The sequence below is a fragment of the Nilaparvata lugens genome, chromosome 5 (assembly GCF_014356525.2).
Source record: "Nilaparvata lugens isolate BPH chromosome 5, ASM1435652v1, whole genome shotgun sequence".
NCBI classification, from domain to species: domain Eukaryota; kingdom Metazoa; phylum Arthropoda; class Insecta; order Hemiptera; family Delphacidae; genus Nilaparvata; species Nilaparvata lugens.
Window position 1 is genome coordinate 22,039,242 of NC_052508.1, and position 14,375 is coordinate 22,053,616.

Genomic DNA, 14,375 nt, shown 5'->3' on the forward strand with positions numbered 1-14,375 from the left:
TAAGTAGCCACTGGAACGAGTCGTCACAATAGATATCATTTTCATGCCATCGGACTGTACGGTAATTGGCAAAAAACATGAAACACGTCCACAAACATGAACAATCATAAAAGCTTGAATTTTTAAAAACACTTATGAAGTGAAAATGGACTTTCTATTGGTAGTGACGATCGTTTCGACCTGGTGTGGGTCATTATCAGACTGTAAGTGTATTTCCACTTCATAAGGTGTTTTTAAAAATTTGACTGAGTCAATGTTGTAGAACCATTCCATAATGAAATAAAAACACACATATATTGTCAAATTCTACAAGGTTTTATTTGGTACAGGACCATGGTTTCGTGACCACACAGATCACATTTTCAAGCTGACTGTTTTTAAAAATTCAAGTTTTATTTCATTAGTGTAAAAGTATGGATATGCAGCAGAGTAAAAAACTTATTCAAAAGTTGTGAGTAGGAAAATCTCCTAATGAGTAGAAATGATTGGCACACCGAACTTCAAAAACGTCATTAAACATAAGATTTAGTTAAAATATTTGTTTTGTCTTCGTTAATACTCTCTAATAGCATTCTACAATAATTGGGAAAGTTAGGTACTTACATCCATGTAAGCACCGGGAATAGTGTAATTGCGGAACGGAGGTCGGCGGCCTTTTACGTACTGAAAAATCTTCTTGCCATGCCTGAGCCACTCAACCTTGTGCACCATTTCGTGTGACACACTGTAGTCACATTTCAAGATGGCCGAGCTGCCCAGTGACACGTAGCGCGGTGCACGCAGCTCCACGTGGAATGTCCAACTACCTGCCAACAAAACAAAAATGAGTGATTTTCATTCAAAGCATTGAATATAATATTGGGTGTTATTCAAGTCGGATGTATTTGGACTACTAGAATGGATCAACAAGTTCATATACTCTCTTTTCTCTGCCATGTAATGACATACTTCTATTGCATCATCACTCACGTTAGTTCAGTTAAGTGGTCTGGATCAAATGAAGAGGGTCAATTTAGTGGTCTGGAAGAGTAAAGCAGCATTTAAACCAAAGTAAACCAAAGTTAGTAACAAAATGTTGATAACTTAATCCTTATAGATTCTATTGGATTGAACATAACTTATCATACACATGATGAACATATGTGTTTCTTAAGTTCCGTTCAATCTAATAGAATCTATGAGGATTAAGTTATTAACAAAAGTAATACATTACAAAAGTGAAAAATGTTATTAACAAAGTAATACAAAATGTTGAAACTGGTATAAACGGCAGCTCAACGTTTATTCAGTCTACTGGTCTGGATATACTGATACTTCCATACTTCAATTGCATCATCCCTCACGTTATAAATGAGACCCATATACCAATCCATGGGATTGAGTTGGCATGATTGCCAAAGAAGTCAACTATTTATATTACTTTGATATATTTTCTTGAAGATCATAATTATGAGCGGTAGAAAAGTCAGAAAATAATGATTACCGTATTTAAAATTGCCCATTGGAATGAGGAAATTTGATATTAAACTTTGATCTGGGAGGACAAAAACAACACAGAAATTCTAGGGAATTCTTCGAAATTCACATTTTTTTGGAGTTATAATAACTTATAATATATTACGTTAGTCGTACATAAGTTGACTATACTGTATAATATAAATGATGAACCTCGAGGGATAATAATTCCTATCTGATTTCACTATGTCTCAGTTCACACAACATCTTCTCGTCTGCAGATAGCAACAGCAATGTTCAACTTGCTTCAAGTGTCACCGGCGCTAATCCGACAAGGCGCCTGATATCGATTTTGCTGAGGGTATTATGGCGGGATTATGAGATCACCTGTATGCAGGCGGTTTTCATTTGAATTATCTTCCCCTCAGGTGACAAGATGATATGCCTCAGGTAACGTTGATGCTTCTTGATAGGAAAATCTTCATAGCTCACGTGTATAACCTATATGAACATTGTGCGTTGAACATTGAGTTCTAGTATATGGTACATAAGCATTGAGTACTATCATTGTACTGAGATGTCACTGTGAATACCGTGGATTAGTGAACTCGAGCCTTGTTTGGTACCGTAAAAAATATATTAAATACAATAAAAAACTTTATGAACATGGCAATATCGAATCATCTTTACAATCAATTTCCTGTATATCTCCATTTCAACGTATATCCTGAAGTTCCCTCTCTGTCATTGACCATGACAAGCCGATACGCCAACCCGATATTATTTATTGATCATTTTATCATCGATTTTTCCCCATTTATGTTCTCAAATCCGGATTCATTCTCAGTTATATGATATTCTATGCATTGTTTCACTGAATAATATAGGAGGAAAAAAGACATGAGATAGGAGCTTTTATAGTTGAAAATTTCAAACTTTATTGATGGATTCATCCATCTACGTTTGGAACCCATCGAGAAATTGACTCTCATGTCGAACAGAAAATGATGCAGTGAGAACAAATTAATACAGAGGAACAAGAAGATATAGGTATAGCGAAACAAGTGAGTGAAAGGAGAGAGAGAGTCTGAGAGAGAATGTGATAGGAAGAAGGAGCTAAGAAGAGAAGGTGATTGTTTTGAATAAAGAGAGAAATAGAGATTCGAATTGGATGGAATTGAAAGCAACGAGGTAGAAAGAGAGACAGTAGTAAGAGGGTTAGAGAGCGAGCTAGTGTGTTTGGGACAGAGAATAGAGAAAATGAACAAGTGGTGTTTTATGATCAAGTGGCATTCGGTCTGATCATATTCAAAAGCAGCACTTGATAGTGTATAATGAGAAGCTTAGCACCCCATTCATTGCTGGAGTGCTGAAATTAACTATCAACTATTACTCAGACTCTACAAATAATCCGGTTTAGAACATCGTTATACAGCAGATGACAATTATACGTATTTTGAATACTCGAGAAGTACACTCGCTTCTGTATCTCTGCTTCAAAATAATGAAATAACAAAATATCGCGTTGAATATTAATCTGAAATGAATTCTAATAGTTTAAAAAATCAATACATTGAGAAAAAAGACAATCAAAGTGAGTGGGGTAACTGGTACTGGACGGCTGTCGGAGACAAGTTCAACTTTCATTCCTCTCAAGAATACATCACATTGTTTATGGGATAAAACTTCAATTTGATAAACAAGTTTAGACTGAGAAGATTAGTGAGGAATCAAACATTTCTTAAGAGTCAAGCCCGAATCCCGTAATCGATCCATTCTGCATTCTAACCTGTTCTGACATAATATTCTTTGTGACTCCTTCGATTAAAAATAGTCATAAAATATTTTAACATTTTGTTTAATGGTGATTGCTAAAGCTGGAAAATGCAACATCTAGAAGATATTTCCAAAAATATTCATATTACTCCCGAGATAGAAGAATTGTTTTATAGTTTTACCGTGCTCTTAGCTTTTCCAAGAATAAAAATACCAAGTTTAAAAAAGTTTTCCCGTGTTCTAAGCTTTTCCAAGAATGAAAAAAAACCAAGTTTGGATCCAGTGCACGCGTTTTGTTGACTACCGTGGTGAGATAATGTTTTCGCCACACTGCACAGAAAGCAGCTATTTCCCAGTCTCTACGTAGATCTGAAAGACATTGTTTGCAGACGACTCTCGTCTGACGTCAGAACAGGTTTCTTTCCGGCTAAGGAGAGTATCCTTTCCGGCCGCTAAATTTCAAGTGTGCTAAAACAGCTGATCAAAAAACTTTTCATTATTTGAGTTTGTTTATTATTCAATAATAATTATTAAAACATTTATAATAATATCATCTTATTGTCATTTGAAAGAATAAAAAAGTATAAACTCAACCTCCCACATAATTGAACATAATATTTTAGGTTATTTAGACAAATCAGAATAAAAAATAAAAATACTTGGACAATTTTCTGATATTCAGATTACCTAGAGCTATGACCTTCCACTTTTGTTTTCGGAAGTGCTTAATTAACAATAATTATTCTCATATAATATATATATATATATATATATTATATATATATATTATATATATATATATATATATATATATAATATATATATATATATATATGGTTTTATTTTTCTGTGTGGCGAAAAATAGCGTTCGTACCACGGGCAAAAATGTTTTTCCGGCTCTCAATCTTTCCTAGTCCTCGGCCTAAGGCCTCGGACTTGAAAACCGATTTCGAGCCGGAAAAGTCTCATTTTCGGCCCTAGGTGCGAAATATACTATTAAAGAGATGCAAAGGTATTTCAGAGCTACTTGCAGAAGAGAACGTTTTTGCGTTTTCGCGACTGACTCGTTCAAATTCTTTCGAAGAAGGGCTTTCAACATGTAAGAAATGTACTCAAATTCAACCAATTTCCACGTTCTCAAACATCTTCGAGGGTGAGTAAGCTTGAAAATTTTAAATTTTGATCCAAAGCTCAGACATGTTTAAAATTCAGACACAAGTGATAGTTTAGATCATCATTATCTATTAACTTACATGAAGCGGAGTGGTTTCGCCAATATTACTTAGGAGCAGCTTGTGGATTGAAAAGAGTGATACTGGTACTCAGTGCTGTTTTTGTGACATTTTACCGATACCTTTTAGGACAAATAAGATCTTCTCTTGAATCTTTAATTTTTTCTTGCTCCCAAATAGCTTAAAACAACTTTTTAAAGCTTAATTTTGGAACTTTTTCCTGGGGACGAACACCCCTCCATACTAAAGATCATACATCAAGACCATACATCACCCTGTACATGTAGAATACTCGAAACTTCAATTATCAATAAATTCGACCAAGAAATAGTAAGTCAGTATCAATGAAAAGGTGTAAAATAAGAGAGAGCTGTATCACTTTATTAATTATGGAGATTTTTGCAACCACTATTGTTGGAGAAGTAGTTGTAGATTATAGATCATGCGGTTTTTGTGTTTATTTTTGGACGGCAACCAAACACCATTTCCGACTCAGAGTGAGTTGAGAAATACAGCAAAGTGAAATCAAGCAGATAAGTTTTGTTTTGAAGGTGCAACGCGTATTTGATTCAAAAAGTGACACTTATAAGTAAGCTGAGGATTGCGTGCTCCCTGCAAGTTAAAGACTCCGACTCTATTTTAATCTGCAGCTCGCGTGCATTGTTGATTCTTACTTCATGTCGAATAGAAGCTTCCTGCTATACAAGCCAAGTGTAAAAGTCATATTTCAAGAGCGCAACAGAAGGCCTATTCATTTTCAACGGGAACCGCTTTCTTACTGGTGGATCCACGTGTGGCTACAATGTACTTAGTTAATCAAATTCAAACTTTCTTTCTCCTATTAAAATTGAAATTAAACATCATTATTTAATTGAATCCTCCACTCATTTATGATTCAGCACATCATTTTCCCTCTGTTGTAACACAAGAATTCATTTATTACAAGATAATTACACTTTTTATTCAATTTCTGTGGCATTACATTTTCTCAGCTTTCTTGCGGCCTGTGGAAATGATGTTTTGACAAAGATGAGAACTAGTTAGTCAAAGTTTCTGCCAACTTAAATAACCTGTAATACCTTGGATTTGCAAACCCATCTAATGCATTCGCTCAAAAATGGTTCTCGACCCTGCGTTTAGTTAATCAATTAGTTTATCATTTAGTTAATGCGTTAATTAGTTAATACGTTTAGTTGATCAATCTATCAGGCCATTATCAAATGAGAGGATTTAAGTATTTGTTTCAGTTAGCTGTTCAGATTCAGAGAGTGATATAAATTGAAGTAGCAAGGATCCCTAATATAACATAGCTTGAAAATATTGGCGAAACCACTCCGCTTCATGTAAGTTAATAGATAATGATGATCAAAACTATCACTTGTGTCTGAATTTTAAACATGTCTGAGCTTTGGATCAAAATTTAAATTTTCAAGCTTACTCACCCTCGAAGATGTTTGAGAACGTGGAAATTGGTTGAATTTGAGTACATTTCTTACATGTTGAAAGCCCTTCTTCGAAAGAATTTGAACGAGTCAGTCGCGAAAACGCAAAAACGTTCTCTTCTGCAAGTAGCTCTGAAATACCTTTGCATCTCTTTTTAAAGAGATGCAAAGGTATTTCAGAGCTACTTGCAGAAGAGAACGTTTTTGCGTTTTCGCGACTGACTCGTTCAAATTCTTTCGAAGAAGGGCTTTCAACATGTAAGAAATGTACTCAAATTCAACCAATTTCCACGTTCTCAAACATCTTCGAGGGTGAGTAAGCTTGAAAATTTTAAATTTTGATCCAAAGCTCAGACATGTTTAAAATTCAGACACAAGTGATAGTTTTGATCATCATTATCTATTAACTTACATGAAGCGGAGTGGTTTCGCCAATATTTTCAAGCTATGTTATATTAGGGATCCTTGCTACTTCAATTTATATCACTCTCTGAATCTGAACAGCTAACTGAAACAAATACTTAAATCCTCTCATTTCATAATAGCCTGATGAATTGATCAACTAAACGTATTAACTAATTAACGCATTAACTAAATGATAAACTAATTGATTAACTAAACGCAGGGTCGAGAACCATTTTTGAGCGAATGCATTAGATTGGTTTGCAAATCCAAGGTATTACAGGTTATTTAAGTTGGCAAAAACTTTGACTAACAAGTTCCCATCTCTGTCGAAACATCATTTTCACAAGCCGCAAGAAAGCTAAGAAAATGGAATGCCACAGAAATTGAATAAAAAGTGTAATTATCTTGTAATAAATGAATTCTTGTGTTACAACAGAGGGAAAATGATGTGCTGAATCATAAATGAGTGGAGGATTCAATTAAATAATGATGTTTAATTTCAATTTTAATAGGAGAAAGAAAGTTTGAATTTGATTAACTAAGTACATTGTAGCTCACACGTGGATCCACCAGTAAGAAAGCGGTTCCCGTTGAAAATGAATAGGCCTTCTGTTGCGCTCTTGAAATATAACTTTTACACTTTGCTTGTATAGCAGGAAGCTTCTATTCGACATAAAGTAAGAATCAACAATGCACGCGAGCTGCAGATTAAAATAGAGTCGGAGTCTTTAACTTGCAGGGAGCACGCAATCCTCAGCTTACTTATAAGTGTCACTTTTTGAATCAAATACGCGTTGCACCTTCAAAACAAAACTTATCTTCTTGATTTCACTTTGCTGTATTTCTCAACTCACTCTGAGTAGGAAATGGTGTTTGGTTGCCGTCCAAAAATAAACACAAAACCGCATGATCTATATCCAACAATAGTGGTTGCAAAAATCTCCATAATTATTGAAGTGATACAGCTCTTTTTCATGTTACACCTTTTCATTGATAATGACTTACTATTTCTTGGTCAAATTTATTGATAATTGAAGTTTCGAGTATTCTACATGTACAGGGTGATGTATGGTCTTGATGTATGATCTTTAGTATGGAGGGGTGTTCGTCCCCAGGAAAAAGTTCCAAAATTAAGCTTTAAAAAGTTGTTTTAAGCTATTTGGGAGCAAGAAAAAATAAAAGATTCAAGAGAAGATCTTATTTGTCCTAAAAGGTATCGGTAAAATGTCACAAAAACAGCACTGAGTACCAGTATCACTCTTTTCAATCCACAAGCTGCTCCTAAGTATTATTGGCGAGTTAATCCTCAGTTCTCTGCAAGTTAAGGTGAAAGAGTTTTCCATCTTATTTTATACAGCATAAGATTAAATTCAATTAATAGAGTATGGCATCCGCTGAACAGTTTAATTCAACAAGTCAAATTTATGTTGGTTCAATAACTAATTCTAATGTATTTAGAAAAAGATCTATTCAATTTTGATACTTGAAAAAGGTCTCTCGACTCAGTATCATCTCAAGGATAAAAATCGTAATTCATTCAATCTCCTGCCTCTTCAGCTGGGAGAAAAGCAGGTTCCGATTCATTAATCCTGAGTGTACAGCATTCTACTCTTTCCATTGAATTACTCAACTTCTAAAAACTCCGACAGAAAGCACTTGTACAGTTGGCACCAGCGTTTTTATTCTGCTTTACTAGCCTCGACGTACTTGGGGCCAGTTTCAAAGTTTATAGAATGCTAAAAATCGCTTAGAACTGCGCTGCAATCGGCAGTTTATCTCACTTTCGCAGTCCCTGTTGGCCGACTGCTGCTCTCAACTCTCAACGGTGAGCGCTCTTACCTCGGCGCTCAGGTGTCCACTTCATCAACCTATCCTTCCTTATTCTGCTTTCCTCTCCACTCACTCCCTGCTTCATTTAACTCCTCTTCCCCTATCGACTCTCATGCGCCTATTTCCTGACTCTTGTTTCCTCCACTCCTCTTCACAATCGTTGTCCCTCTAGATTCTTACCCTCCAGTTTTGTTCTTGCTTCCCTCCTGCTTCTATCTTGCTCCATCCACTTCTGAGCACACTTTTAAAAACGGTTTCTGAATTTTTTTTCTGTTTCTCAAACAAGATCCAAATGGAAAACATATTTTCGAATTCTAATTTCAAATGCATATTATAGAAATACTTCTCTCACTATTGAACCAATGAAGGATATGCTTCAGTTCTGAACTTGAAATATCTGAATATTGCCACTGTCATCTTTGGTGGCTCACAAGAAGACATAGTATTGCATGTGTATGAATTGAATTGTATTTGATCTCATCAACTTATCAACAACAAAATTTCGAAAGACAAATGAGTAAGTGGTGTTGTAAATAATAGAAATAATACAATGCTCCATGATGAAATAATGTCATCTTATCCTACTATGAATTGATATATGATATGTGAATATGAGAAATGGAGATCAGTATACATGAAGTTGACAATATTCAATTCACTTCCATAGCTTGAAGCATTTGCTGAATCAGTTTTCAAACTGGAAAGCTATAAAAATAGAAAATGATATGATCATCACGAATAGGATCAAGAAGGATTTGCAGAATTAGAATAGCAATTTGATAAGAATAAGATAAAATTTGATAATACTGAATCAACTGCGTACTGGTGTTCGTGGACAAAATTATTATGACCTGACTCTTCAGTTCTCCTATACCTCAGTCGTCGCCTCCTTATGGCGATTGAATGTATTTAGTGTACTTCTGTGTATTGACTGAGTGTATTAACTGTATTGACTGATTCTATGGGCAATTCTTCATTGATCACGATTTGATGTGAATTTTTCGTTCAACATAAGCACAAATTTGTAACAATGACTCTTCTCGACTACTGTTCCACTAGATTTCGATACTGCACAATGTAGAATCGAAAACCAAGCGATCAACGTATCTTGATTGGAGCCGCTGAACCAGAAAGATAGCAGATGAGCATTCTGTGATGGTTGATGATGTGTGTGTCATTGACAAGCAATGCAATTCATCATTCGTGGCCGGTTGATGAATTGTCCAATTTGTTCACTGATTGGTATCTGGAATTGTTATCACTAAATGATGATCTCTGTCATTGCTGCCTTTCGTGAAAGCTTGAATTATGATTGAAGCCAGCAGCTGGTTGACTTCTAAGAGAAGAGACATTAATCTCAATCAATAAGCAAAAATCACATGTAACCTGCTTTTTTATTCATTCTAGAAAAAATAGAGGAAGCATTCACAATCAATTAATCCAAACCTCGATCGAAAAAAGAAGAGTAGAGTTCATAAAGATAGTCGAATTCCTCTTCTATCGAGCAGCAATTCAGTAATCCTTTAAAACTTGGAATATTCACCTAGTTGGACTACTGTTTAAGTATCGCATGAATCTTCTCATAATAAGAAACGCAATCATTAGTTTAATAATAGCGGAATATTTCAGGACACTTGTACCCGAATGGTACAGTTTTATTCCTGCTCACAAATTTGTCAAATCCAAGTTAGTATAAACTTCAACTTGAACTTGTAAAAACCTTTCAGGCGAGGATGAATGATTGTCGAATGTACAATTGTTGAATGGGTGAGTGAGCGACATACCTATCTTTCCAACATAACAAATAGCATTTGTTGTTTTGAGAAAACAGAATGATGTGGAAATGAACGCAGCTATAGTTTTAATCTCATCTGGATGGCTGGAAAAGGTATATAATCATAAGATTGATCAATTTCTTTATGGACCGAGAGATAACATATTGGTGAATCAGAGTTCATAATCTCGTGTTAATTTAAAAAAAACATATTACTTCATAGCCACTTTCTAGGAGAGAGATTAAAAAAATATCTGAGAATCCTTTATCTCTGTTGATTGAATGACGTATTTTTTGTTTGCGCTTACGGAGAAACATGTTTTGTGTTTGACGGGGGCGTTCGAACTCAACAGATTAAACAATCCTCTCTCTCTCTCTCTTGAACAATTTCTCTACCCCTCTCTCTTTTTCTCCTTCTCTCTTGTTGTGGCCCAAATGATGATGCCATTGGTTTGGACACTCGTGACGGTAGATAACATTGTCAAATATGATAGCGTCAGCAGGAGCAGCAAATAGGGAAGACTGAAACATTGGCTCCATAAATAAACAATGACTTGTGCCGTACTTCAGGTGACGTGGACGCCGCTCGCTTGCTCCATGTTCTGTCTCTCATCAGAATCCCCCCTACCCACTCACCCATCCCTCCATTATCAAGCAACATCCCTCTCCATCACCAGCAACAAACAGAAAACGTTCTGCATCTTTCCATTTCTATGACACAGCCAGTTTGTTCCTTTCCATCACATCAACAACATTGCCTCGAATAATGCTGTTTTTCTGTACTTTCAGTCAACAGGTTGAGAGGCAGGAAGATGATGGAAGGAATGCCATAGCTCACATGATTTTTTACTGATTTCTGGAATAGATGGAAAAATCATTTCAGTGTTAATGATAAATTATGATTTATTACAATAAATCAATGTAATCAGTGTCTGTTTCAGAGTCTCTGTATCGTATTACTTCAAAGAGATTTGGCCATTTTTTGTAGCTCTTATCAATCAGTTTCCTAAATGAATGTTCCTTTCATTCCAGTTCGTAGAGACTACTCATTCATGATTCAACACTCATTCCATGTGACAAGAATTATCTATGACACAATTATGAACTCACTAGGATTATTGACGGAAACTATATCTTTGGAAATCATATCAATTATTGATTCATTCAAAAAACTTGAGAATCGAGCATGAAAATTGAATTGAATGTTGTCTTGGCAATAGGAACAAGATCAGAAGGGCAAGTGCAAGAAACTTTTTGTTTTAATGTGCCTGGAGGCGGAAAACTTTGATTTCCCGCGAAAAACTGGCTGCAAGTTGATCGCGGTGAATTATACAGGTCAAGCGGAAGTGTTTTCTCCCTGAAGTTTCTCATTCCATCTCGAAATTTGCCCATCTCCATTCTTGTTCCTCCCGTTACTTCCATTCAAATGATGTTTGCTGCTCTCGCGGTGGCTCGACTGGCGAAAGATTGAATTTTTCATCACTCGTTAAAAGCTCGGTTTAGAATGCAAAATGTCCTCGTCTGCCACATCCGCCTGCCTGGCTACACAAATAAAGATATACAACCATCAAGAGTACATCATGTACGCACCCTCTTCGTGCGATTCATAACTATATTCATTGTCGACTTTTCACGCCAACTTCTCTCTTCATCAGTTCTATTCTTATACACACAAAAGGTTCCTCGTGCCCTGAATCTGATGTTCGACATGAAGAATCAGAAGTCATAGGATTCTGTATGACCATGAAAACCAATGAAATGAAAATTCTCGCTTTTGTTGAAAGTAAGCCTCAGCAATATTTTTGGGCGAGACGGTTACCGATTAGAACCTTGTAATTTGGTCAATTTGGTAAAATAATTTCATAAAGATTAATTACTACAAGCGGGATGTATACAGTTAGATTTTCAGAACATATTGACATAGTTCTGTGGCCACCAATGATAGATTACTTCCACATTCTTAACATTCAATGTGTAATAATAAATGGTTGAGAAGATAAAATCTGTAATCAATATTGAATCATTATAGAATATTGCGATCTTAATTGCCACATTTGCAATGTTCCACATGACTACTGGTTTAGGAAAGATCTGCTCTTTTGTACTCAGTGGTAGACTAGCTCTTCAACAATATGAATAGGGTGTTTTGTGAGAAATTTTGAGAGATTGAATTGAAATCTCACTTTTCCTATAATCGACGATTGCCTTATATTTCTCTTTATCAAATGATATTCACTGTCATAGAAGAAATATAGCTGGAAATAGTTATCATATTAAATAGAATTGTAACCCTGTTAATGTATGGATTGAATGAATATTAAAATTCATTTCAATTCTAAGAACACTGTATTATTAAGAAGATGTATGAAAACATTGTAAGACAACTGTATGAAATAATCATGCGATGGGAGTAAAGTTTTCGAAAATACTCCCTGCTCACAGTCTTCATATTTCCCATGCCATCTTGCAACTTCCGACTCTCCTAAAAAGCTTTCACTTATTACTTAGAGGTACGCAAGAGCGCAAGAGTGAGATGCACCTATTTCATTTTTCCTAAAAGCTTCCGAGTAATTTCTCAAACTCTATCTTATATAAAAGTCATATAGAAAATAACTGTGATCGATGAAGTGTAATAATTTAATAGAACCGAGTTTAGGAAACCGAATCTCCCCATTTGTGGAGACAGGAAGCGCTGTCTTCTCAACGAAATTGCTCCACTGATCAGATGGATGATGAGGTTGAGTAGGGGGGGGGGCGTTTTGATGGAATCAAAGGTGGAAAATTGGGAAACATGACATGGTGGTTTCATTTCCACGAGTAGACTAGTTCACTTGATGGCTCAATCGATAGAAAATCCAATTTATTTTTACTCGATGAAGGCTCATTACAAGCGATGCGAGTATAATGTTTCATGAATATTTGATAAATGATTAATGACTTATCAGACTCCTATACTTGATTGAATTGTAGTTGATTTGAACAGCAGTGATATTTATAGTTTATGTAAGCTCAACGCTGTACTATCAATTATAGTGTTCATACTTCATACCACACACTCCTTTCATGTAGTATTATAATTTTTAAGAAAATTTACCGGTTTGAAGTGAACTGTTACTTTTAAAGCACAGTTGAGAATCTTGAGTTCAGTGTTTATTCATAAAGTATTGAGAATAATATTTTACATGATATTATACTCAATAAATTTTCAATGATTGATCCGTAAGTCTTATCTCTATTATCTACCATTTTTTGCTATCCCGTACTTTCAATTTTCCTGGAAATTTGAAAAAAAATGTAATACAGGAATACACCAAGAGGAGCACGAAAAAGAAAATCATTTATATGTTTGCGTGAGAGAAGAAACATACTTTATCAATCACCAGCAGAATAATCTACAATACATATGGACATTCTCAAGCAGCGTCGTTGCTGAAATAATATTAGTTCACAAATCAAATTGTGGAATTATTTCAAATTCACTGAACAGTTTCAAAACATTCCAAATTGATGATGAGGGTATTTCGTGTTGAATAAAGTTTGTCTCATGTATTCATAAATTATTTATGTGAACAGAAGACCTTACGCAGTTTTCTCATCCACAAGAATCTGGTGTCACCTGTTCACCGGCTTCTCCAGACATCTGTGTAATACATGCAATGAATAATCCACTTGTCAGCTGATTGATTATATTATGAATAATTCTATAGTCTGATTATTCCTATCTTCAGGGTGGATGAAAAATATATAGTGATACGGAGTATTGAGGAAATTCCTTTTCCACCGCACTACGTACGGTCAATTATTTCATGTAGCTAACATTGTTTGAATAAATGGAATGCACATAGAATTCAACGAAGGGTATTTAGATCCACTTCATTTAAACAGTTGATTCGAATAAACGTTGTGGTTTTGGAACAAATGTTAAGTAATAGTTTTGTCTGCAACCTTTACAAGCATTTTCTTCCGAATGTACCCACATAACAATTATATTGAGATATGAAATGTATTACGGTAATGTGGATCCATCCATTTTTCTGCTATACACTTGCGAAAATGACTGGTGTCATAGCTTCTACGGTGCATAAGGTGTAAAAACTTTTTGAAATAATTCAGAATACAGAAACAGTGCCACTCATAATGAAATGATTGGTTCTGTATTGTTTTTTTCAAGTTTCAAATCTTGTCTTGGATTATAAACTTATAAAACTTGATGAAATGATATGAAAATGCATGATAATTGTGTTCTATTCGAATTTATCATCTGAAACATCATGTGAACGCAATCTTGAAATTTTTCCATTCATATGACAATAATACAGCATTTTCGTTAGAAATTCTCATTATGAATTGAAAGTGACGCTATACAAAACAGGTGATTCTCCATATTGAATAAGAAGATTCATGATCTTTTTACAATAAACACCTTGTGCCTCTTTTGGACTGCTGGGCAGCCTGGACTTG

At 35.1% G+C, this 14,375-nt stretch overlaps 1 protein-coding gene across 1 annotated transcript in view; it reads right to left on the minus strand.

The window, feature by feature from the left end:
- The window catches only part of LOC111051086, a 111,656-nt gene that overhangs the window by 25,618 nt on the left and 71,663 nt on the right, over positions 1–14,375 (minus strand). The window contains exon 3 of the mRNA XM_039427941.1: positions 604–806. Coding sequence (XP_039283875.1) covers positions 604–806 — 203 coding nt within the window. The remainder of the gene's footprint in view (positions 1–603; positions 807–14,375) is intronic.